General features: G+C 45.3%; 2 protein-coding genes across 3 annotated transcripts in view; both read right to left on the minus strand.

The window, feature by feature from the left end:
* Positions 1-978, minus strand: part of NTAN1 (N-terminal asparagine amidase) — a 28,372-nt gene extending 27,394 nt beyond the window's left edge. For both annotated transcript variants that reach the window (XM_040441646.1, XM_040441645.1), the window contains exon 1: positions 849-978. In XM_040441646.1, the coding sequence (XP_040297580.1) occupies positions 849-929 (81 nt within the window). In that variant the 5' untranslated portion in view covers positions 930-978. The remainder of the gene's footprint in view (positions 1-848) is intronic.
* A 10,074-nt stretch (positions 979-11,052) lies between these two features.
* The window catches only part of RRN3 (RRN3 homolog, RNA polymerase I transcription factor), a 69,329-nt gene continuing 56,667 nt past the window's right edge, over positions 11,053-23,714 (minus strand). Inside the window, exons 8-10 of the mRNA XM_040441445.1 lie at positions 20,197-20,349; positions 19,799-19,883; positions 11,053-13,354 (exon numbers count right to left, since the gene is read on the minus strand). Of these exons, the coding sequence (XP_040297379.1) occupies positions 13,193-13,354; positions 19,799-19,883; positions 20,197-20,349 (400 nt within the window). The 3' untranslated portion in view covers positions 11,053-13,192. The remainder of the gene's footprint in view (positions 13,355-19,798; positions 19,884-20,196; positions 20,350-23,714) is intronic.

Genomic DNA, 23,714 nt, shown 5'->3' on the forward strand with positions numbered 1-23,714 from the left:
AAAAAACTGAACAACGCAATCGCAGACAAAACTGACTGCAGTTGCGTGCCTACTAGTCTAGCGCGGGTTTCCTGCAATGCACACGAGACGCATCTGGCCCTCACCCGCGATGCCCGTGTGAAGGGGGCCTTAAAGGGGTTGTGTCACTTCAGAAAATGGCATTTATCATGTAGAGAAAGTTAATACAAGGCACTTACTAATGTATTGTGATTGTCCATATTGTCTCCTTTGCTGGCTGGATTCATTTTTCCATTACATTATACACTGCTCGTTTCCATGGTTACAGCCACCCTGCAATCCAGCAGCGGTGGTCGTGCTTACACACTACAGGAAAAGGCACCAGCCTCTCTGGCGGCCGGGACAGTTAGGGTGTGCATTTTCCTATAGTGTGCAATCACATGACCACTGTGGCTGGACTGCAGGGTGGTCGTAGCCATGGAAACGAGCAGTGTATAAGGTGTTAGACAAATGAATCCAGCCAGCAAAGGAGGCAATATGGACAATCACAATACACTAGTCAGTGCCTTGTATTAACTTTCTCTACATGATAAATGCCGTTTGCTGAAGTTACACAACTCTTTTAAAGGGTACCTCCACCAAGTCAGGTAATGCAGGGGGGCAAACTGGGCTGTGCTGTTGCCAAGGCAACCACACAAGCAGGGAGTCTCTGCTATGAGTTCCAGCCTTGCACAGTCTCCCTAGTACCACAGGCTTTGAAACGTTGGAGAGGGGGAAAAAACGCAGATGTGAATAGACCTGCATTCAGACAAATGCAACAATCTGCTCACAATGGAGAAAAACAGCGTCACCTACCAGCCCCTCCTCAGACACACACTGCGGCCTCTCACCTCAAGCTCAGGGCACGTCTGCAGTATCTGGGCGGCGGGCAGGCGGACGTCCAGCCTCCGGCTGTCAATGAGCAGAGGCATGACTGCAAAACTCCTGCTGACTGCTACCAAACTTCCTCTAGAAAGGGGCTGTCAAGCTAATGCGGCCGCGATGTGCAGCATGGGAGCTGTAGTCCGGTGGTGGGAGGGGACAAATAGAAAATGCTAGAGGCAGAACTACAATTCCCGACGCCCCTACGCATCTCAGTCAAGCCAACAGCGCTGTGCAGCATGGGAGCTGTAGTCCGCTGGTGGGAGAAGACAAATGGAGAGTACAGGAGACGGAACTACAGCTCCCGGCGGCCTGTGCACCTCTGTCAAGACGCTAGTCTGCAGCGCTATGTTAAGTCACGGAAACTGACAGACAGGTTCAAACCGGTGTAATGACAGGACAGACTGGAGCTGGTGTTCACGATGAGCGTCCGTTAACAGTATGAATTTTTTAATAAATTTTTTTAAGCAGGCTACTTCATTGTAAGGTCTATGTTGAAACCGGTATGAGCCTAGGGGGCGCTGTTTCTCCTTGTGGAGATGGCCAGTTAGCCTAAATTAGTCTTAGGCTGGGTTCACACCTGAGCGTATTGGATAAGCTCTGTTTACAGGTGTTTTTATCGGGCGTATTTTGGGGCGTTTTTGTCTTTTGGAAACGCGGGTCGTACGCGTGTTCTTGCTATTGACCACAATGAAAAACAGAGGTGTTACACGCGACAATACGCCCCAAAGAAGCTCCTGTACTTCTTGGGGCGTAGGGCGTTTTACAGCGCGTTCGTACGCGCTGTAAAACGCTCAGGTGAGAACCATGCCTATAGGGAAACATTGGTTTTTGCCTGTTGAGCGTTTTACAGCGCGTAGGAACGCGCTGTAAAACGCTCAGGTGTGAACCCACCCTAATTGGCTGGGCAATGCCTCCTGGGGAAAAAAGTATGTAAAATAGCTGAAGTTGGAGCAAGCTGCTTCTTTACTGCCCCCTATGAGACGTGATGATCTATCCTCAGGATTAGCCGTCCATATCTGATGGGAGTAGGACCGCTGTTCTATCAAAAAACCTTACCCCTCGTGACATGACAAAGATCAGCTGGAGGAGGGGGTGTGCTGTGCGCCTTAGCGCAAGCATACTACCACGGGTAAGGTAAAATTACAGGGAGCGCTGCGGGAGAAGCGGCCACCAAATGCGCATGCGCGACCACCAACACAGCCTGACTCACGGACTCCACGCGTGCGCACTGAGGGGTAGGGAGTTCGGATGGTGGTTTGCTGTGCGAGCGACCCCTGGCCGATGGAGCGGACGCGCAGTGTAATCCCAAAGTTTGTGGCTGACGGGAGTACACGCGGCTTGCACCCCCCCTCCTACCGCAGCTAAGGCTCTGTGCGCAGGCGCAGTGTCTCCCGAAGCCTATCTGTTGGTGGTCGCGCATGCGCATTTGGTGGCAGCTTCTCCCACAGTGCTCCCTGTAATTTTACCTTACCCTGTGATAGTGCGCTTGCGTTGAGGCGCACACCCCCTCCTCCAGCTGATCTTCGTCATGTCCGGTGCGGCCGCGCCACCGGAAGTCACGAGGGGTAAGGGATTTTCACGGGGTAAGGTCTTTTGATAGAACACCGGCGCCCGCCCCACTCGTCAGCTGTTTCAGAGTAGCTCCATCCCTTATGTAGCGGACGGATCTGGTAACAGCTGTCACTGAAGCAGTTACCAGCTCCGCCCACCGCACAGTGTTTGGCGCTGTGGTGCACGTCTGCCGTAAACCCCGCTGTTCTCGTTTGTTGCAGATGTTATCTATGTGTCCAGGCTGCAAATTATAGAACACGAATGTGTGGACAAGAATAGGCATTTTGACAGTGGGGCCGAGGTAAGTGCAGGATGCACACGGCCGCTATCCGCATTTTGCGTATTGCAGACTGCAAAGCGGATATGGCTGTGTGAATGCAGTCTTAACTATTAACGTATTCGCACCTTCCTCACCCCTGAGTCAACTAAAATGCTAGTGCATGCCCTCGTCATCTCCCACCTGGACTACTGCAACATCCTCCTTTGTGATCTCCCCTCCAATCTATCTTCAGCTCTGCTGCCCGCTTAATCCAACCCTTCTCTCCCCTCTGCCAATCTCTTCACTGACTCCCATTGCCCAGTGAATTCAGTTTCAAATACTTACAACTACATATCAAGCCGTCCACAATCTGTCCCTTCCTCACATCTCTGACCTGCTTTCTGGGTAAATCCCCACACGTAATCTCAGATCCTCACAGGTCCTCCTCCCCTGTCATCCTCCTCCTCCTCCTCCACTGTCCTCCTCCTCCTCCTCTGTCCTCCTGTCCTCCACCTCCTCTGTCCTCCTGTCCTCCTCCTCTGTCCTCCTCCTCTGTCCTCCTGTCCTCCACCTCCTCATCTGTCCTCCTCTGTCCTCCTCCTCCTCTGTCCTCCACCTCCTCTGTCCTCCACCTCCTCTGTCCTCCTCCTCCTCTGTCCTCCACACAATCGACTACAAGATTTCTCACGTACATCTCCCATAGTCTGGAGCTCACTACCCCCACACATAAGGCTTTCCCCCAACATCCAAACCTACAAGAGTTACCTGAAAGCCCACCTCTTCAGGAAAGCCTACCACCTGCAATGAGCATGCTGCCACCACACAGCCAAAAGAGCAGCCTATACCCTCACCTACTGAGTTCTCCCCTTCCCGTATAGATTGTAAGCTCTTGCCTGCAGGGTCCTCGACCCCTCTGTACCAGTCTGTTAATAGTTTCTTGTATTTTTATATTTGTGTAACCCCAGCTGGATGTACAGCAGAAAAGAAGTAAAAAAAAAAAAAAGAACACAGCCACCAATAGGGCACAAAATTCCAGATCGTCGGATAATGACAGGGAGCAGGGTGGATATTTAAAATCGTGACAATATAAATTAGTACACTTAAAGGGGTTGTCCGGGTTCAGAGCTGAACCCGGACATACCTCCATTTTCACCCAGGCAGCCCCCCTCACTGGCACTGATGGGTGAGCTTTAGCGCTGCCCTAGCCAGTAAAACGGCTAGGGCAGCGCTAAAGCCCGCCCATCAGAGCCGGTGACATCACCAAACACACTGCCGGACGGAAGCTTCCGCTCAGCAGTGTGTTATGATAAACAAAAGAGCCCATGCCCTGCGCCATGTAGCGCAGGGCAAGGGAGCGCATCGGAGCATGAAATGCTCCGATGCTAGCCTCAGGGGGAACCTTGAAAGGTTCTGACCTGAATGGAAAACGAGTCCACAATTGCGATAAAATACAAATAAAAGACTGGTTAAAAACAAAGAAAAAATGGTTGACTCACTTCACTGAGGAGGAGGTCTAAGGGATAAAGCTCAAGACACCCATAGACTCAACCTCACCTGCCATGATCGCTTGTAGTATCTCAGGAAAGACACGGCAGTACCACAGATGTTACTTCTGGTGGTTTCTTTTTATTGAATATCACAGGTGGGCTCAACGCGTTTCGGGGGTTCACTTACATCCCCTTCTTCAGGAGCAGTCAAAATACACAGACAGTAATGGCATCATAAAAGACATATCTTGCCCATGGGGCTCTTTATGATGTTTGGAGTGCACGTGGTGGAGATGGAGGAAGTGACATCACTTCCGGCATCGGGAGTATGCGTTCCAGCGTGGAACGCATATTAAAATCTCTTAATATTGTGGTAGTAATAATAATGGTGGCTGGCCTGGTCTTAACTATGAGTATCATTGATACTCCAATCTAATAAGGGGGTTGGGGGGGCAGGTTGGAGGGAATAGATGGTAGCTGTGGAGGAGCCATCTCTTTTCTGCATAATAATTGATAAGATTGGGGGATACACTCTAGGGGGGCGACTTGACGGAGAGAGCGGTCGTTATCATGGCAAATGGAGAAATGTTTGGAAACACTATGTGTGAGGACTTTTCTTTTTATGTTCGAACAATTCTCGTTCATCCTCTCTCTGAGGGTTTGGGTGGTTCTACCTACATATTGCAGGTTACATGGACATTGCAAGAGATCACATTACTTGTTCCACAACTCATATCACGTTTAAGATTTCTTTGGAGGAAGGAATCCAGATTTCTTTTTTGTTATGGGTGATAATATCACAGCATTTGCACCTCTTGATATTACATCTGTAAGCCCCTTTTCTTATGGGGTGATCTGGTCTCAGAGGGGGGTATTGGCCTTTTTTCTTTTTCATAATATTGGGGCAAGGTGGTGCTATGATGTTTTTTAAGGCCTGTGCCCTTCGGTACGTGAAGATGGGAAAACGTGGTAGTTTGTTTTTTTAAAATGGGATCTTTTCGTAGTACTCCCCAGTGTTTAGTTAATATTCGTCTGATCGTCATGTGTTTGGAGTTATATCTGGTTATCAGATCGAGTTGGGAACTGGTAGAGGTAACTATCCCGTTGTGTTTTGTTGGGTGCTGTACGTTTCGATTTCAAGGCCTCTTTCTGATTTTCTTTGAGGACTCTTTTGGAGGATTCTCTTGTACGTTTCTTAGGGTAGCCTTTCTCCTCAAAACGATGTTTGAGGGTCTCAAGCTGTAGTTTCATAGTGTGGTCCTCAGAGCAATTCCTTCTGATTCTCTTCATCTGACTAAAAGGAATGTTTTTTTTTTTTTCCATTTTTGATGGTGACACCTGGTATAATCCAAATAGCAATTGGCGTCAACCTTTTTAAAGTGAGTTTTGGTAATGATTTTTATCAGATGTTGTGATGAGATGGATGTCGAGAAAAATGGCTTCAGTGTAGCTATATTCAAGGCTAAATTTTAGTCCCCAATCATTAGTATTTAGTGTTTCCACTTTGTACACTTTGCTGTCTGGATTTTGAAATCCCCAGCATGGCAATTATTGTTATGTTTTTCTTATGTGGATTTGACCCCTTTCAATGGAAGAGTGTGGATTTATGTGGATTTTCTGGTTTGGATTTCATGCAGATTTTCTGCACATGTTCTTGGAACACTCGTGGTTTTTCCACTTGGATTCCCCTGTGGAGACTCCGCAGCGTAGCACAGTACCAGCAAAGTACGCTTTGCAGATTTTTTTTTTTCTGTGCGGAAATTGACCCATACGGATTTCCAAAACCGCACCATGTAAATGATGTTTGCGGTTTTAGTTGCGGATCTCACCCTTTTCAAGGGAAGGGTGAGATCTGCGGCAAAACCGGATAGAAATTGCAGATTTTGGTGTGGATATGCACATAAATCCGGATGCAGACCTGCACCCCTAAATGTATACAACAGTGTAGTTTATGCAGACTTTCTGCACAGACTTTTGTGTGGTTTTTGCCGAGTTTCCACACTAGAACCCACATGCGTTACTTGCAGATTTTGTTGCAAATTTGCCCCAGATCTCACTCTGCAAAGGGTGAATTCTGCGCTGACAATGGACATGCTGCAAATTTTAAAATCCACACACCGCAGGTCAATTTCTGCACCATGTACATCAGATCTTGAAAATCTTATCTACTTAGGCTACTTTCACACTCGCGTTTTGGCTTTCCGTTTTGTGAGATCCGTCATGATGAACTCTCACAAGCGATCAGTTTCGCTCTAATGCATTCTGAATGGAAATGGATCCGCTCAGAATGCATCAGTTTGCCTCCGTTCAGTCACCATTCCACTCCGAAGGCGGACACCAAAACGCCACCTGCAGCGTTTTGCTGTCCGCCTGACGAAACGGAGCCAAACGTCCTGGCACACAATGTAAGTCAATGGGGCACAATAGAAAACGGATCATTCCCCCATTGACTTTCAATGGTGTTCAAGACGGATTTGTCATGGCTATAGAAGACATACTACAACCGGATCCGTTCATGATTGCATTTATTGTAACGGAAGCGTTTTTGCAGATCCATGGCGGATCCGCAAAAAACGCTAGTGTGAAAGTAGCCAGCTGGTACTGTATTACTCTGCAGATTTTCCATATAAATATCTGTACAGAACATCCGAGCACAACGCGCAAATACCCTTAGGGTATTCAGTCAGGGTATTCTGACTTCACCAGAAGTTATCATGGAAACCATCTCCCTCTGTTTCCAAAGGGGGGCCACATTTTTCCGTCTATGTAGCTGTATAAGGGCTTGTTTTTAGCGGGACAAGTTATAGTTTATAATGGCGCCATTTTGGGGTACACAACTTTATGATTAACTTTTATTAACGCTTTTTGGGAGGGAGATGGGAAAAAACAGCAATACTGCCACAGAATTTTTACATTATAAATTTTGCGGCGTTCATTTTTCCGCACAACTGCCATAATTTCTTCATTCGCTGGGTCAGTACGATTACAGCGATACCAAATTTTTTATTAACGTTTTACTACTTTTGTGAAATAAAACCCCTTATTTTAAAAAGAAAATCTTTTTGCATCACCGCTTCCCAAGACCCATAACTTTTTTATTTATCTTTTTATGGAGCTGTGTAAGGGCTTTACATTCGTGGGACGACTTGTAGTTTTCATTGGTATCTTTTTAGGGTAAATAACACTTTTTGAGCGATTGTTAGTAAGTTTTTTCAGTGGCGACTAAGAATGAATTAGCAATTCTGGCTTTTTTTTTTTTTATGGCGTTTATTGTAGGGGATAATTTACATGATATTTGTGTAGTGGTGCGGGTCATTGCAGATATGGCAATACCAAACATGGGGGAGATTTTATTTTTGCAATTTTTTTCATTGAAAAGCATATTTTCTATGGAAAAAAATTCCAATTTAAAAAATTAATACATTTTTATTTACTTTATTTTTTTTTTTTTTAACCACAAGGGGACTATAACAGGCAATGTTTTGGTTGCTTCTAAAATACAATGCACTATCCCTATAGTGTGTTGCACTTGAGTATCAGTGCTATAATGACATTGACCAGCAGGTTGCGTACAACGTGCTGGAAAACACTCAAGGCTGGCTTAGGACCTACACCAGGTCCCAGCCTGTCTATAAACACATCGGCATCCCGCGTTCGCATTTGCGATCTCCTGCCAGTCCAGGCTGTTGGAGCAGGAGCGCGACTCTCGTGAAAAGGCCCCTTAGTGACTGCCATAAAAAGGGGTACTGGTGGTCACTAAGGGGTTAATCCTTTACAGAAAGTAAAGAAAAAGAAATACTAGGCTGTTCAAAAAAACAGCAGTGCCAACATATTTCCTTACAAACTCAAAAATGTAATGTATGAACTAGAAACAAACATTTTCAGATATCACTTTACTTTGAATTACTAAATATTGAGTGGTATAACGATTGCATCAGAGAACGGTTTGACATCTGTGTTGCATGGAGTCAACCAACTTCTGCCCCTTCTGAACAGGTCTTCCAGTGCAGGACGATAGGACTACATTCCACGGTTCTTCTGCATTTTTTTCGGTTTTGCCTCAAACTGCACTTTTCATGTCACCCCACAGGTTCTCTATGGATTTGGGTCAGAGGACTGGGCTGGCGGCCATTCCGTTACCTCAGTCCCGTTTGTTTGTAACCAATATGTTGTCCGTTTAGTGGTGTGTTTTGGGTCATTGTCGTGTTGACCTGACACCCATTTCAAGGTCATTTCTTCTTCGGCGTTGTACGCAACCTGCTGGTCAATGTCATTATAGCACTGACATTCAAGTGCAACACACTATAGGGATAGTGCATTTTTTAGAAGCAACCAAAACATTGCCTGTTATAGTCCCCTTGTGGTTAAAAAAATAAAAAAAAGTTAATTAAAAAAAAATGTATTAAAAAAATTCCAATAAAAAATAGGCCCAGCACCATGGTATGAGAAATATCCCTATATCATGATTTCTACACCACCATGCTTTACTATCTTCACAGTGTAGCGTCGCTTTAATTGCAGCGCTCGGGGGTCGTCTGACATACTGTCTGCATCCACTAGACCTGTGGTGGCTAACCTCCAGCTGTGGTAAAACTACGACTCCCAAGATGTACACTTGCTTGGCTGTTCTCAGAGCTCCACAGAAATAAATGGAGCATGCTAGGAGTCGTAGTTTCACCACAGCTGGAGTGCCAGAGGTTAGCCATCACTGCAATAGACCCAAATAGAACAATTTTGCTTTCATCAGTCCACAAAATGTTGCGCCATTCCTTTGTGGGCCAGTCAATGTGTTCCTTAGCAAATTTTAACCTATTCAGGACATGTCTTTCTTTCAATAATGGGACTTAGCAGGGAGTTCTTGCTGTTACCTTGACTTCACTCTAATTGTAGCAGTACTCACTGGTAACTTCAGATCTTCTCTGGAGAAGATCATTGGCTGAGCCTTTGCCATTTTGTCTCTTCTTCGATCTGTTCCAACAGTAGTTTCCTGCTTTCTTCATGGTTGCCACTTCAGGGCATTTGAGAACGTTTTATCTGAGCAGCCTATAGTTTGCTGCACTTCTCTATATGTTTTCCCTCTCCAATTGACTTTTTAGTCAAAGTACATTCTTCATCCGAACAATGTCTAGAATGACCCATTTTCCCCAGTATTTCAGAAGGAAATGCACTATAACAAACATGTGCAACATTGGTCACCCTTAAATAAGGGCCAAAATGAACATCTATTTTTCCATTATTTTGAGAATGACCCTTTCAATTCATGATTCTGTTACTCAGAATGAGAGGCATGCATGTCCTAAGTGATGGGTCTGGTTTTTGTCTATTACTCTACTGCACTTACAAGTACCTATAAATTATTTGTTATGTACAAATATCAAATCCACCAAAAGCAGTGATTACCGTAATCAGGGTAATGATGTAGGACTGCTATTTTTTTTGAATACTACTTTATCTATGCACAGACATCCTATAGGATTAGCAGTACTCAAACATCTTCAGTTGCGGACAAACGTTTTGAGACTGACATATCAAAAGTAAAAAAAAAAATAATAATTACCTACTCTTTAGCATTTGTCTCCTAATTTTTGTAATGGGTATCTGCACCACAAAAATAATTGGCATGGCAATTGTTGCTGCATGGAAAGCACAGCAAGTGGCCAAACACACACACACTAGCCCCATTGAACGGGGTTAAATCCACGTGTCCACGACATGTAAAGATGCAAATTGATGGCAAAACTCTGAGGGCCAGCCAGTGATTTCTGCTGTGGATTTCCACAGCAGATATTTCAGATGGAAGGATCCGCTATGTGAACATGCCCCTACAGTACAGATATCAGAGCTGTGTCTTGTAACGAGCCGTGCACCTGTGTGTCCACCACATGACCAGAGGAGATTTATACACACTGGAAGCAAACAAACAATGAAAGTTTATACTGTACGACAGCAAGCAGAGATCTTGAAAACCGTGAGGAATTGATACCAAAACTATGCAATGAATAACATGTGTCTGTTAAACTTATTTCCCCTTTAAAAGGAAAATGTGTTCATCTGCCATGCTCTGCAGAAATAAGACCACGTCTCAATGAAAGAAATAGGAAGATAAAGTGTATGAGAATCTTTTATTAGAGCGGATGTGCAAATTAATTCAATTAAATAAAACAATTCATAAAACTGCATTCAGCGCAAGTTCTCAAACAGTAAACACACTGCAAGAAATCAGCCATTAAAAAGTGTCCCTGTACTTAAATAAAAAAAAAGTTTTGATATGTCATAGTGAGATATCAAAAGGTACTGATCGGTGGGGGTCAGAGTACTGAGACCCCCACCAATAGCTCAAACGAGGAAAGAAAAAAAAAGCAAATAATGTACCGGAGACAGGTTCACAGACTTTCTGTTGAGCCCATCTTCAGCAGTGGGGAAGAGCGCACTGTGAGTGCTTCTCTCTCCTCGTTCTAGCCATCGGTGGGGTCTCCAGCACTTGGACCACAACTCGATCCAAACCTTTGATCTTACTACGACAAACCAAAAGTTTTTATTTTTATAAAGTGCAGGGATAGACAATAATAAAGAGTGCAGTAGTAACAAAATCATAAAAGTGACATATCCAGGTTCCTTCCCCGAGGCCGGGTCTGAAGACACTGATGTCGATATTGTTTGTACAGAATAGGGAGTGGTAGACTTTAATGAACACATATATAACCTGCACTTACATTGATGGAGGAAGGACTTCACTAACTATTGAAGACCTATCCTTAATATTAAATCAGCGGGGGTCCCACCACCAACACCCCCGCCGATCAGCTGTATCAGACGCTGCGGCCCCAGAACTACAAAGCCCCATACACTGTTGTGGCCGGGCCTGGTGCAGTAACCAGACACGGCCAGTGCATGGAGCTGTGGGTTTCGATGCCCGTTTCTGGCACCACGGCTCCTGAAAACAGCTGATCGGTGTGGGTGACGGGAGCTGGATCTCCACTGGTCTGATCTTTATGATATATCCTAAGGAATAAATAGTTAAGTCCTAGAAAACCCCGTTAATATGGTGCTTACAACAAACACAGTTTGAATGCAATTACAGCAGAAAACTGATGAAATTACCCATTGGGCGGTAATAAATACCGCCAACTGAAGGGGTACTCTTATCTTGTAAAATGAAGACACACTGATACAATATGCAATCACTTTATGATCGGTGGAAGTCAGACTTCTGGGACCCCAATGACAAGGCCAGAGCGCAGATTTAGTTCTGCACCCCTTTCCCAACTAAATGATCACTGTGGTCCCTTCATTCTCAGGATCAGTGGGGATCCCAAATGTCAGGCCCCAACTGATCATAAAGTGATGGCATACCCTAGCGATAACGAAACATTTTACACAATAAGGTTGTCCACCTTCAGGGGCCTTTTGGTCTTTCATCCCCCGCATCCAAACTCCAGTCGTTAACTTCCTGTTTGACGGGGGTCACGCGACTGCTGTAATGACATGTCCCCCATGCAACACGTGACACGGGGATGCAGGTCCAGCTGAAAGGCCCCGGTGGACAACCTCTTTAAAAACTGGTTTTCCCAGTATGACACTGGGGACCCAGTAATTCCTGTGCAGATGACCAAGACCTGTTGCTCCTGTTGACCATATGATCATGGAGCAACGGACAGCTAAATGCTTAAAATATCAGATTGATTTCATTATGGTTTAAATACACATTACACATGGAAACTGTAGCTAGATTCTGTGTGCTTATTATTATTATACTCACTTATATAGCGCTGACATATTCCGCAGCACTTTACAGACACTAGTATCACACTGTCCCCAATGGGGCTATCATGTCTTTGGAGAACCTGGAGGAAACCCACACAAACACGGGGTTTATACCCATCATCCACATGCTCTAGAGCAGGGATGCCCAACCTGCGGCCCTCCAGCTGTTGTAAAACTACAACTCCCACCATGCCCTGCTGTAGGCTGTCCGGGCATGCAGGGAGTTGTATCTTTGCAACAGCTGGAGGGCCGCAGGTTGGACATCCCTGCTCTAGAGGTATACAGTAATGACAGATATCTATGCACTCGCATGGTCAGACCAGCCAGGGTAACAATACACAAAATTAAGTTCTCCTTCAGAGTATGTGCACATTGGCCTACAGTTACACTTTTTTTCTGGTCTAAATTGCTCCAAAATGAGGCACGTTGTCACACATTTTGCAGAAATTATTCGCCTTTTAGCCCTACAAAGAGTGAGGGCTTACCAATCAACGCCAAAATTGCACCACAATTCTGGCACAAAATTCTGTCTTAAAGTAACCCAACCATAGTTGGTATAGAGTCAGAGAAAAGTGTCTATCCTTGCAGCAGATGTATCGTCCAGCCTGAGCCCCTGTGATAGATCTTGTGCAGGTCTAAACAGCCTGACTAAGCTTACACCATCTATAGGGTTTAGTAAATCTGCACCAATGTAATATATCTAACAAAAGAGACACAAGGTGCATCACTGATCATAGTGGAGAGGCCAGTCCTCAACAGCACACCTACATACATATACTGGCCACCCCTTACTTCATGTAGAACAAGGACATTATTATACACATTATTATTGCACTGTCGAGCTGTGTGTAAGAACACGGGAGACACAATATAGAAAAATATAATGATTATATGGATCTGCAGCCTGGGTTATCAGGACTTGACGCAATGTCCTTTGGGTGACTGGCAAGTATCATGCGGGTTACATTTCAAACCAACAAGTTCTTGATACCTTCGCACCCACCACCTATGCATTTGCACAAATAAACCCATCAGTGGTATCAATGAACAAGCTTTGAAGGCCCCTTAAGACCAACCAGGACAATTCTGACCAAACAAAAAGGGAGTTCTTACAGCCGTGGCCGTCCATAAATAACCGGTGCCAACCTTCCCAGCTACCACATAGCCGGTGACAGCTTCTGACACCGTCTGTGCCTCAAGAGATATCTACTTGAGGTGAGTGCTTTGGAATTCAAGTGCTTGATAAGGGTCAGAACGGCCGCTGAAGGAACTTGTAAGGTGGGGAGCCCACACTGCTTGCTGGGCTCTTCAGGAAAAGGTCAAAGGAACCCGGTGCCATCTCAACCGAACTGTCATTCTGAGGTGTCTCTCCTTTGAGGAAATCATCTTCATCGTCTGGGGTGGCACCAGGCTTGAAAAAAAGATGGTAATGTCAATATAGGCAATGATAACCCCAGCTAGTGGAGATTGGTATTATAAACTGTAATATGTACGTGATATTTATATACAGTGTGTATAACATACGGTAACATATAGGTTATTATATAGCATCTTACATCCTGCAGAGAGCTGATGTTTCAGAGGAGCACTACTGTAGACTGTTCTTAAAGGGGTTATCCAAGAGTAAGACAGGTCTCCCAGAGTGGCCGACCCACGGTGGAGATCACACTTACCTGCTCCCAGCCCAGCTCTTACTTTCCCTGCCCCGCTGAAATCAACAACCGTCGATGAGGGGACACGTGACCACTGCAGCCAATCACAAACATGCAAGTGTACCGGGGGGGGGGGGGGTCAGGAGAGATCACTGTGTGAGCCATGAACCAGCCTTTGGCCAACAAAATTTTCACGTGTAAAAAGCTTAAGACCCATTTGAAATCAGACCCCAATATAAACCCATGCATTTATCACATACCATTCAGGTGTGGCCATTTACTGACAAGAGTTGGACACTATATACTATGAGGTGTACATGGGCTGGGAAGGGCACATACATGCAGCTAGTAATAGGCGTTATTAAACTATTGGCAGGCACCGGTGTCCAATGGTTTAATATGCCCAATTCAGGTATATTAGCAGGTTCTTTTACCTGCTTACCGATGCTGGGGTCCCAAAATGGCCTCTGATGTAGGGTCATGTGACCAGTCCTGTCCACCAGCAGCCTCCAGTAAACATGAATTAATCATATTAAACCAATGGACATTGGTGTTGATGGTTTAATAACACTTCTTGCTAGCTGCATGTATGTGCTGTTCTCAGCTCATGTGTAGCTAGTAATCTATAGTGCCCAAACCGTTTTAGCGTTTTTCATTTTTCTTCCCTATCTTCCTTGAGCCATAACTCTTATTTTTCTGTTCAAATAGCTGTATGAGGGCTTATTTTTTGCAGGACAAGTTGTACTTTCTAATGCCACCATTTAATATGGCATACAATGTAGTCGGAAGCGGGGAAAAACAAGATTTTTGTATAGCTTACCAGTAAAATCTCTTTCTCACTCTTCCTTGGGGGACACAGGAGACCTTGGGTATAGCTCATCTCCCTAGAAGGCGTGACACTAAGTGAAAACTGTTAAGCCTCTCCTCCACAGCTATACCCTCAGCCTGGAGAGAGAGACTGCCAGTTGGGTGTCCAAGTAGTGAGAAAAGGCAATGACCAACAATGTGGAACCAACCAGCCAAATACCCAACAGGGTAAACCAAGTCTGTAACCGTGTAGAAAAAAACTAATGAATGGGTGGGTGCTGTGTCCCCCAAGGAAGAGCGAGAAAGATTTTACTGGTAAGCTATACAAAAATCTTGTTTTCTCGCCCATTTTCCTTCGGGGACACAGGAGACCTTGGGACGTCCGAGAGCAGTCCAAGAGGGGAGGGACCACAGCTCCAAGGCGAAGCACCCGTAGGCATCAAGGAACCGCCGCCTGCAAAAACCAGGCGACCCAAGGCAGCATCCGCCGATGCATGAGTATGCACCCTGTAGAACTTGGTAAAGGCATGCAAGAAAGACCAGTGGCCGCCGTGCACAAATGTTCGGCCGAAGCCCGATGTCTCTGGGCCCAAGAGGCACCGACCGCTCTGGTGGAAAGAGCGGCGACACCGAAAGGCGGAACCGTGCCCCTGGTGCGGTAACCTCAGCAATAGCCAATTGAGCGGGCGAAGGCCACCTTGGAGGCCAGCAACCCTATGCGCGGACCTTCCGTTACCACAAAAAGAGTCTAAGCGCCGAAAGGAGCCGGTGATCTCCAAGTAAATCTTCAAGGCCCGAACAACGTCCAAGCATTTAATATTCCCAGGGGTGGGAAGGGGAGGGGAGGACGATGGCCTCGTCGAGAAGAAAGGCAGATACCACCGTCAGAAGAAAGGAAGGGACGGGATGGAGAACAGCCTTGTCGTGGGAAAGGACAGAAAGGCTCGGAACAAGAAAAAAGGCCGCTAATTCAGACACTCGTCTGAGAGACATGATGGCCACAAGGAACAGGACCTACAGGACAGAAAGCGTAGAGAGATCTTCTGTAACAGCTCGAAGGGGGAAGCTTGGAGCGCCGAGAGCACAGTATTTTGTTCCCAGGGCGGTACCGGGGGACGGTACAGAGCAACCAATGAGCCACCCCGTGGATGAAGGTCTTGACAGGCCCGAGAGGGGCCAGGGAACGCTGGAGGAGGATAGATAGCGCCGACACTTGACCCTTCAAGGAACAGAGTCCCAGTCCCAGGCCGGACTGGAGAAAGGACCGAACCGTGGGGAGAAAAAGGCGGAGTGGGGGAACGCCCCGCTTCCCACAGAACCGCAGGTAAGATCTCCAAGTCCGATAATAGATCCTGGACGAAGCACGGCCGAGAGCGAAAACCAGCGTGCCCGCTGGAAATCGCCTAGGCAAGCGAGAAAAAAAACTGACGTGATCAGGCGCAGACCAGTAGCACGGGCGGAAGAGTCCGGCAAAGCTGGTCCATCGTCCCATGAGCAACTGCGTCCCGTAGCCACCCAGAGTGGGGGAGCAGAAGAGCGGACGGAAGTAACCGAAGGGGTCCGTCCAGTAGCCGACAGATGCCAGGACAAGACAGGCTAAAGTCCACGTCGATGGTGCCACCGGAGGAAGGGGTTCTTCCATTCCTGTGAGGGAGAGTTAAGGACAATTATTGACCGAAGAGTAGTCCTCAAGCAGGGACAACAGCAGGAAGGGATTAAGATGGCCTTGCTGTAGAACGCAATGCGGCTACCCCCAGTACAACAGGAAGATAGTAGTCGTGGAACAAAAAACGGCAGGTAAGGCAGAGACAACTAGCCTCGAGACGGATGAGGTATAATTGAGGGCACCATCACTACCTCAGACCCGAGCGAACGGATTACCAGTACAGGGAGTGAGAGACTACGGCCTACCAGTTAAGGGCCAATATGGCAAGTAATGGAAGGTAAGTGCCAGAAGCGCTACTGTAGAGACCCAGATTCAAGCCTGGGGGGTCAACTTACCGAGAAGGTAAGTTTACAGCAGGACCCCTGCCTAGAACAGAAAAACGCAATCTGTCACCTAAGCGTGAGGACAGAACGCACGGTAAGTGGGCACACGGCCAGTACAGCTAGTGTGAGCGAGGGAGACGGTCCAAGGTCACAACAGAAACTCCGGAACCATCCAAGTCAACAACCATACTCTCCCGAGGAGAGGGCTGTGAAGGAAACAGCCTCTGAAGCCTGACCAGGGCAGAAGCCACATCGGAGGGATATGCCCTGAGCAGGAGCCAAAACAGAGCATGGTGGATACTGCCACAAGCGGAACCGCAAAATACTGTCCACCCGAGAATGAGCACCGCCTAGCTCGGTGCAGGCAGAGAGCAAGTAGACCACGTCCGGACCAGGTGGAAGCAGAATGATCTCTTCGGAGAAGAGTGTAAGGCGTGCGGCTAGCATCGTATCCCAAGAGAAACACGTATGTTGTGGGAGGAAGGGGGACATACGTACGGTCAGCCCCGTAAGCAGTGAGAATGCCAACCCACCTACGGGAGGAGAAGGCATATACGGCCCATACAATGCACAGAGCGCGCATGAATGTTCACCCACTGTAAATATTCACTCTGGGAAAGGGGGCCATCGACAGAGCCCCACAGTATCTATAGAAGTGCAATATGCCGCTTGGAAGGGAGTCATGCACAAGACTAGTACAGTATGCGATGGAACGCAAGCAGTCCGCCTAGAAAAGGGGGATATGCACCTGGCAAACACTGCATTCGGCAACAGTGTAAAGGCCCGCCTAAGAAGGGGGTGATGCCCAAGACCAGTACCGACTTCAGAGAAGTAGGGCATACCATATTCCGCCCAGAAGGGGGTCATGCACATGGCCGCACTGAATCCAGTAGGAACACAGGAAGTCCGCCTAGGGAAAGGGGACATGTACATGGATACCATCGCATTAAGTGATAGTGTAATAATCCACCTAACACCGTATCCCGTGAAAGTGCAACTACCCCGCCAATGAAGGGGGACATGCACGAGGCCAGCACAGCATGTACAAGGTCAGCCTTGAGTCCTGTGAGTGTGCAAAATTCCGCCTATGGAATGAGGGGCGGTCATGCACATGGCCAGCACCGCATCCAGTGAGAGTGCAAGCACCCCGCCGATGGAAGGGGGTCATGCACATGACCAGCAATGTACCGGTGAGAGAACAACCACAGGCAGTGAGAGCGCATTATGCCGCCTAAGGAAAGGAGGCATGCACATGGCCGGCAGCGAATCCAGTGAGAGTGCATAATTCCGGCTATGGAAGGAGGTTGTGCACGTGGCCAGCACCTCCAGTGAGAGTGCAGTATTCCGCCTATTGAAGGGGGGCATGAACCTGGCCGGCAGCGGATCCAGTGAGAGTGCAGCATTCCGCCTATGGAATGAGGTCATGCACATGACCGACAGCGGATCCCGTGAGAGTGCCGAATTCCGCCTATGGAAGGAGGTTGTGTACATGGCCAGCACCGTAGCCGGTGAAAGTGCAGTAGTCCGCCTAGGAAGGGGAGGGGGGGTCATGCACAAGGCCAGTACCGTAACCGGTGAGAGTGCGGAATTCCGCCTATAGAAAGGAGACATGCCCCCTGGTCGACACTGTACTTGGGGGGCGGGGTGCAAGATTCCGCCCAGGGAAGGGGGCATGTAGGGAGGGGGGGGGGGGGGACAGGGAGTGTCTTGCCTCCTTGGACACTAAGCAAAAAACTGCCAGTCTCTCTCTCTCCAGGCTGAGGGTATAGCTGTGGAGGAGGGGCTTAACAGTTTTCACTTAGTGTCACGCCTCCTAGGGAGCTGAGCTATACCCAAGGTCTTCTGTGTCCCCCAAGGAAAATGGGCGAGAAATCCAAAATTCCAAATATGGTGAAATTGAAAAAATAAATAAAAAAACACAATTCCTCCACGGTTTTATGGGTTTTGATCCCACGGTGTTCCCTTTGCGGAAAAACTGAACTGTGCCCTTCATTCTCTGGATCCGTACGATTACAACGATACCACATATGTATAGGTTTTTTATGTCTAAATAGTGTAAAAATAAATTTTAACTTTGAAGAAAAATGTTTTTTTACATCACCATATTGTGACCCCCATAACTTTTTTTTTTTATAGTTATGTCTACTGAGCTGTGTGGGGGCTCTTTTTTTTTGCGGGACAATCTGTAGTTTTTATTGATACCATTTTGGAGTGTGTGTGACTTTTTGATCACATTTTATTACATTTTTTTGGGTAAGAGAAGCAATGAAAAAACAGCATATTTTGACCCTTTTTCCAGTTACGCCAATTGCTGTATTAGAAAAATATTTTTATATTTTAATAGTACGGGCTTTTTCGGATGTGGTGATGCCCATGATGTTTATATTTTTTGTTATTTATGTATTTATCTTCTTATTCTACGGAAAGAGCGGTGATTCAAACTTTTATGTCTTTTTACATTTTTTATCCATTTTTTAAAGGGTATTAAATTCAATTACCTGAATCCTCATTGGCCGCAGAAAATGGCGGTAAGAACCCCAGAAGGACAGGCTTCCGGGTTTTTTACCTTTTAGATGCCGTGATCACTCACTTGATCACAGCATTTAAAGACTTTAATGACTGCAATCAGCATTATTGCTGGTAGCGGTCATTAACTGCCGGTTGTTTTCTTTTTAAAACAGCGGAGACCCACCGGCCATGACGCCTTCTGCGAGCGGGCGCCATTTTTGCCCATCGCTCCAGCGCCGTACAGTGAACGAGTTAAAGTTTTTTTCCCTATAAACAAAGTGGATAGGTGATAAAAGGGGGAGTGACTGCTAGGAGCCCCAACTATCACAAGAACGGGGGTCCCAGGTGGCGCACAAGCATGACCACCAGCTATCGGGCCGTCTCATAGACTTGAATGGTGACTATACATATGCAACATCACCCATTTTCACAGGTAACTTGAGGACCCTTCCTCTTATGATGAAGGAGGAAACCCCCTTTAAGACCCCATGAATGTTATTAAACCAAGCATATCTTTCCGTGTATATTACCAATAAGAAATCTTCCTATATAGAGCTCCTATCCAGGTGCTGTTCTGCAAACAAGAAAACATACTGGAGATGATGTGCAGATGAGCTTTTACAGTCATTTATGGGGTCATCAGAGCTAGGAGTTGTTTTTGAAAAGTTGTCAAAGATATGAGATGTGGCCTACACTGATGGCAGAGGTTCTGAATTTATACTACTTAGGCGGCCTGTGGATAAACTTACAGTTCTTTGTAGAAACCAAAGGATGGAACTATTATGGAGAGGTGACCACTGGTGTATATAATGAATGTCATGTGGAGCATAAACGGTTATCCATTTCTAAAATGCTACAGTAAGTCAACTATTACTACCATACATTGTCAAACCAGATACCTTAACTGGCTTTTGGGGTCTTTTCATTTCCTCAGCATTAGACTCTTCCCAGGGCTGATAAATTGGATCTATATGTATTTTACACCTGAAAAATAAAATAAATAAAAAAAATGTACTGAAAAATTATAGAAAAAAAAAAGCACAGCAAGGACATGAGCAATTTCAGAAACCCATTGATATAAGGGACAAGGGTGCATAACCTATCACAGGAGAATGCGGGTTCTATAGTGGTCCCAGTATAGACATATAGGAAAATCCAAAATGACAATGTGAGAGTGAAAGAGAACGGTCTGCTCTGTGGACAGCTGTCATGGTGGCCTTGTATACCGTACCAGCATTTCTCAACCCTGATCCATAAATACAGTACAAACTAATATACCTAAATATGTAATACAAACCTTTTCAAAATGCAAGGATCAAAGGGGAAGAAGCTGTCTAGTGGATTGGTGCACATTTGAACAGTTTCACCTCCGCTGCTGCTTCTCACAATGGGGATCATCTGTCGATTGTTGCGTTCGATGATAGTGTAACAAAACACCAGCTGATATTTCCTGCAAAACACAGCCATTAGTACACAATCCCAGTTACCGGAGCATCAATCGTTGAAGCAGGTGTCACACTGTTACCAATCGTCTACTGTAAACAGCAGATTCGGCATCTAAAAAGTGGCACGGATCGGCTTCGGTCGGTGGCTGCTCATACCTGTGCATTAGGAGACAGAGATCCTGTATCCAGTAAGAGGAGACAGAGCTACTACATTAAATTCCACAGTACTGCCTCCTCTACTGGATATAGAAGCCTAGGAGACAGAACAGGACACCGTCACATAGTGCCTACATATATGAACTGCAAGGATCGCAGCTCTGCTACGTAGAAGGAGAATGTGCTATGCAGGGTATCTAGAAAATGGATTTCTGCACTATGAAGGTGGGAGAAGTGAGCGACCATCAGACATCATATATGCTGCTTCAGAAGCAAAAATAAAACAGAATTCATATCTTTTCCAGAAGGGAGGTCTTTAAATTTTTGGCAGCCAATATTTTGTCTATGGAGTGCCTAGGCCCCACATACAAGCTTTGGCAACTGTATGAAATACGCATGAGCAGGATGAACATATATACACTACTCACAAAAAGTTAGGGATATTTTGTCTTGTGGGTAAAAATTTCAGGATGAGCCTAGAATGCACTCTAACCTTTACAGGTGAACTTAATGTGACCTTCTCTAAACTTTTGAATGCACATGTCCAACTGTTCAATGTTTTAGGACTTTTTGTACGACTTGCTGTTCTCTAACAAGGAGCTCAAAGGCAAAATTCACAACAGGTGTTTGATCCATGAATCGCCCAATAAATTTCCTGGTGCAATTAGAATTGATATTTAACCACCTGCCATCTGGGCCATTTGCCCCCTTCCTGACCAGGCCAAATTTTGCAAAACTGACATATCTCACTTTATGTGGTAATAACTTTGGAACGCCTTTATTTATCCAAGTCATTCAGAGATTGTTTTCTCGTGACACATTGTACTTCATGATAGTCATAAATTTGAGTCAAAATATTTCACCTTTATTTATGAAAAAATCCCAATTTACCCCAAAATTTGAAAAATTCACAAGTTTCTAAATTTCAATTTCTCTGCTTTTAAAACAGAAAGTGATACCTCATAAAATATTTATTATTTAACATTCCCCATATGTCTACTTTATGTTGGCATCATTTTGGAAATGTAATTTTATTTTTTTAGGACGTTAGAAGGCTTAGAAGTTTAGAAGCAATTCTTCAAATTTTTAAGAAAATTGGCAAAACCCACTTTTTAAGGACCAGTTCAGGTCTGAAGTCACTTTGTGGGGCCTACATAGTGGATACCCCCATAAATGACCCCATTGTAGAAACTACACCCCTCAAGGTATTCAAAACCGATTTTACAAACTTTGTTAACCCTTTAGGCGTTCCACAAGAATTAAAGGAAAATGGAGATCAAATTTTTAAATTTCACTTTTTTGGCAGATTTTCCATTTTAATCAATTTTTTTCTTTAACACATCGATGGTTAACAGCCAAACAAAACTCAATATTTATTAGGCTACTTTCACACTAGCGTTCGGAGCGGATCCGTCTGATGTTTCATCAGACGGATCCGCTCCGATAATGCAGACGTTCGCATCCGTTCAGAACGGATCCGTCTGCATTAAAACTTAGAAAATTTTCTAAGTATGAAAGTAGCCTGAGCGGATCCGTTCAGACTTTACATTGTAAGTCAATGGGGAACGGATCCGCTTGAAGATTGAGCCATATGGTGTCATCTTCAAGCGGATCCGTCCCCATTGACTTACATTGTAAGTCTGGACGGATCCGCTCGCCTCCGCACGGCCAGGCGGACACCCGAACGCTGCAAGCAGCGTTCAGGTGTCCGCTCACTGAGCGGAGGCTGAACGCTGGCAGGCGGATGCATTCTCAGCGGATCCGCCTCCACTGAGAATGCATTGGGGCCAGACGGATGCGTTCGGGGCCGCTCGTGAGCCCCTTCAAACGGAGCGCACGAGCGGACACCCGAACGCTAGTGTGAAAGTAGCCTTACCCAGATTCTGCGGTTTTCAGAAACACCCCACATGTGGTCATAAACTGCTGTATGGGCACACGGCAGGGCGCAGAAGAAAAGGAACTCCACATGGTTTTTAGATGCCATGTCCCATTTGAAGCCCCCTGATGCACCCTTACAGTAGAAACTCCCAAGAAGTGACCCCATTTTGGAAACTAGGGGATAAGGTGCCAGTTTTATTAGTACTATTTTTGGGTACATATGATTTTTTGATCATTCATTATAACACTTTATGGGGCAAGGTGACCAAAAAATTGGTTGTTTTAGCACAGTTTCTATTTATTTATTTTTACAGCGTTCACCTGAGGGGTTCAGTCAAGTGACATTTTTTTAGAGCAGATTGTTACGGACGTGGCGATACCTAATATGTATACTTTTTCTCATTTATTAAAGTTTTACACAATAATAGCATTTTTGAAACAAAAATTATGTTTTAATGTGTCCATGTTCTGAGAGCTATAGTTTTTTTATTTTTTGAGAGATTTTCTTATGTAGGGGCTCATTTTTTGCGGGATGAGGTGACGGTTTTATTGGTACTATTTTGTGGGACATACGCGTTTTTGATCACTTGGTGTTGCACCTTTTGTGATGCAAGGTGACAAAAATTGCTTGTTTTGACACAGTTTTTTTTTTTTTTACGGTGTTCACCCTAAGGGTTAGGTCATGTGATATTTTTATAGAGCTGGTTTTTACGGACGCGGCAATACCTAATATGTATACTTTTTTTTTATTTGTTTCACTTTAACACAATAATAGCATTTTTGAAACCAAAAAATGATGTTTTAGTGTCTCCATGTTCTAAGAGCTATAGTTTTTTTATTTTTTGAGAGATTTTCTTATGTAGGGGCTCATTTTTTGCGGGATGAGGTGACGGTTTTATTGGTACTATTTTGTGGGACATACGCGTTTTTGATCACTTGGTGTTGCACCTTTTGTGATGCAAGGTGACAAAAATTGCTTGTTTTGACAGTTTTTTTTTTTTTTTTTTTTACGGTGTTCACTCGAGGGGTTAGGTCATGTGATATTTTTATAGAGCTGGTTTTTACGGACGCGGCAATACCTAATATGTATACTTTTTTTTATTTTTTCTATCTTTTTTTTTTCATTCCTTACTTGGGGACTTTTTTTTTTTACATGTGAAACTTTTTTTAATTTTTTTATTTTCAACCTTTTATTTTTATTTTTTTTTATTTTACACTTTTCGTCCCCCATAAGGTCATACAAGACCTCTAGGGGACATTTGCTTCACTTTTTCTTTTTTTTTTCACTGTTGATTTCTCCTGTAACTGGGGCTGACATAGTAGCCCCAGTTACAGG

The sequence above is a fragment of the Bufo bufo genome, chromosome 7 (genome assembly GCF_905171765.1).
Source record: "Bufo bufo chromosome 7, aBufBuf1.1, whole genome shotgun sequence".
Taxonomy (NCBI): domain Eukaryota; kingdom Metazoa; phylum Chordata; class Amphibia; order Anura; family Bufonidae; genus Bufo; species Bufo bufo.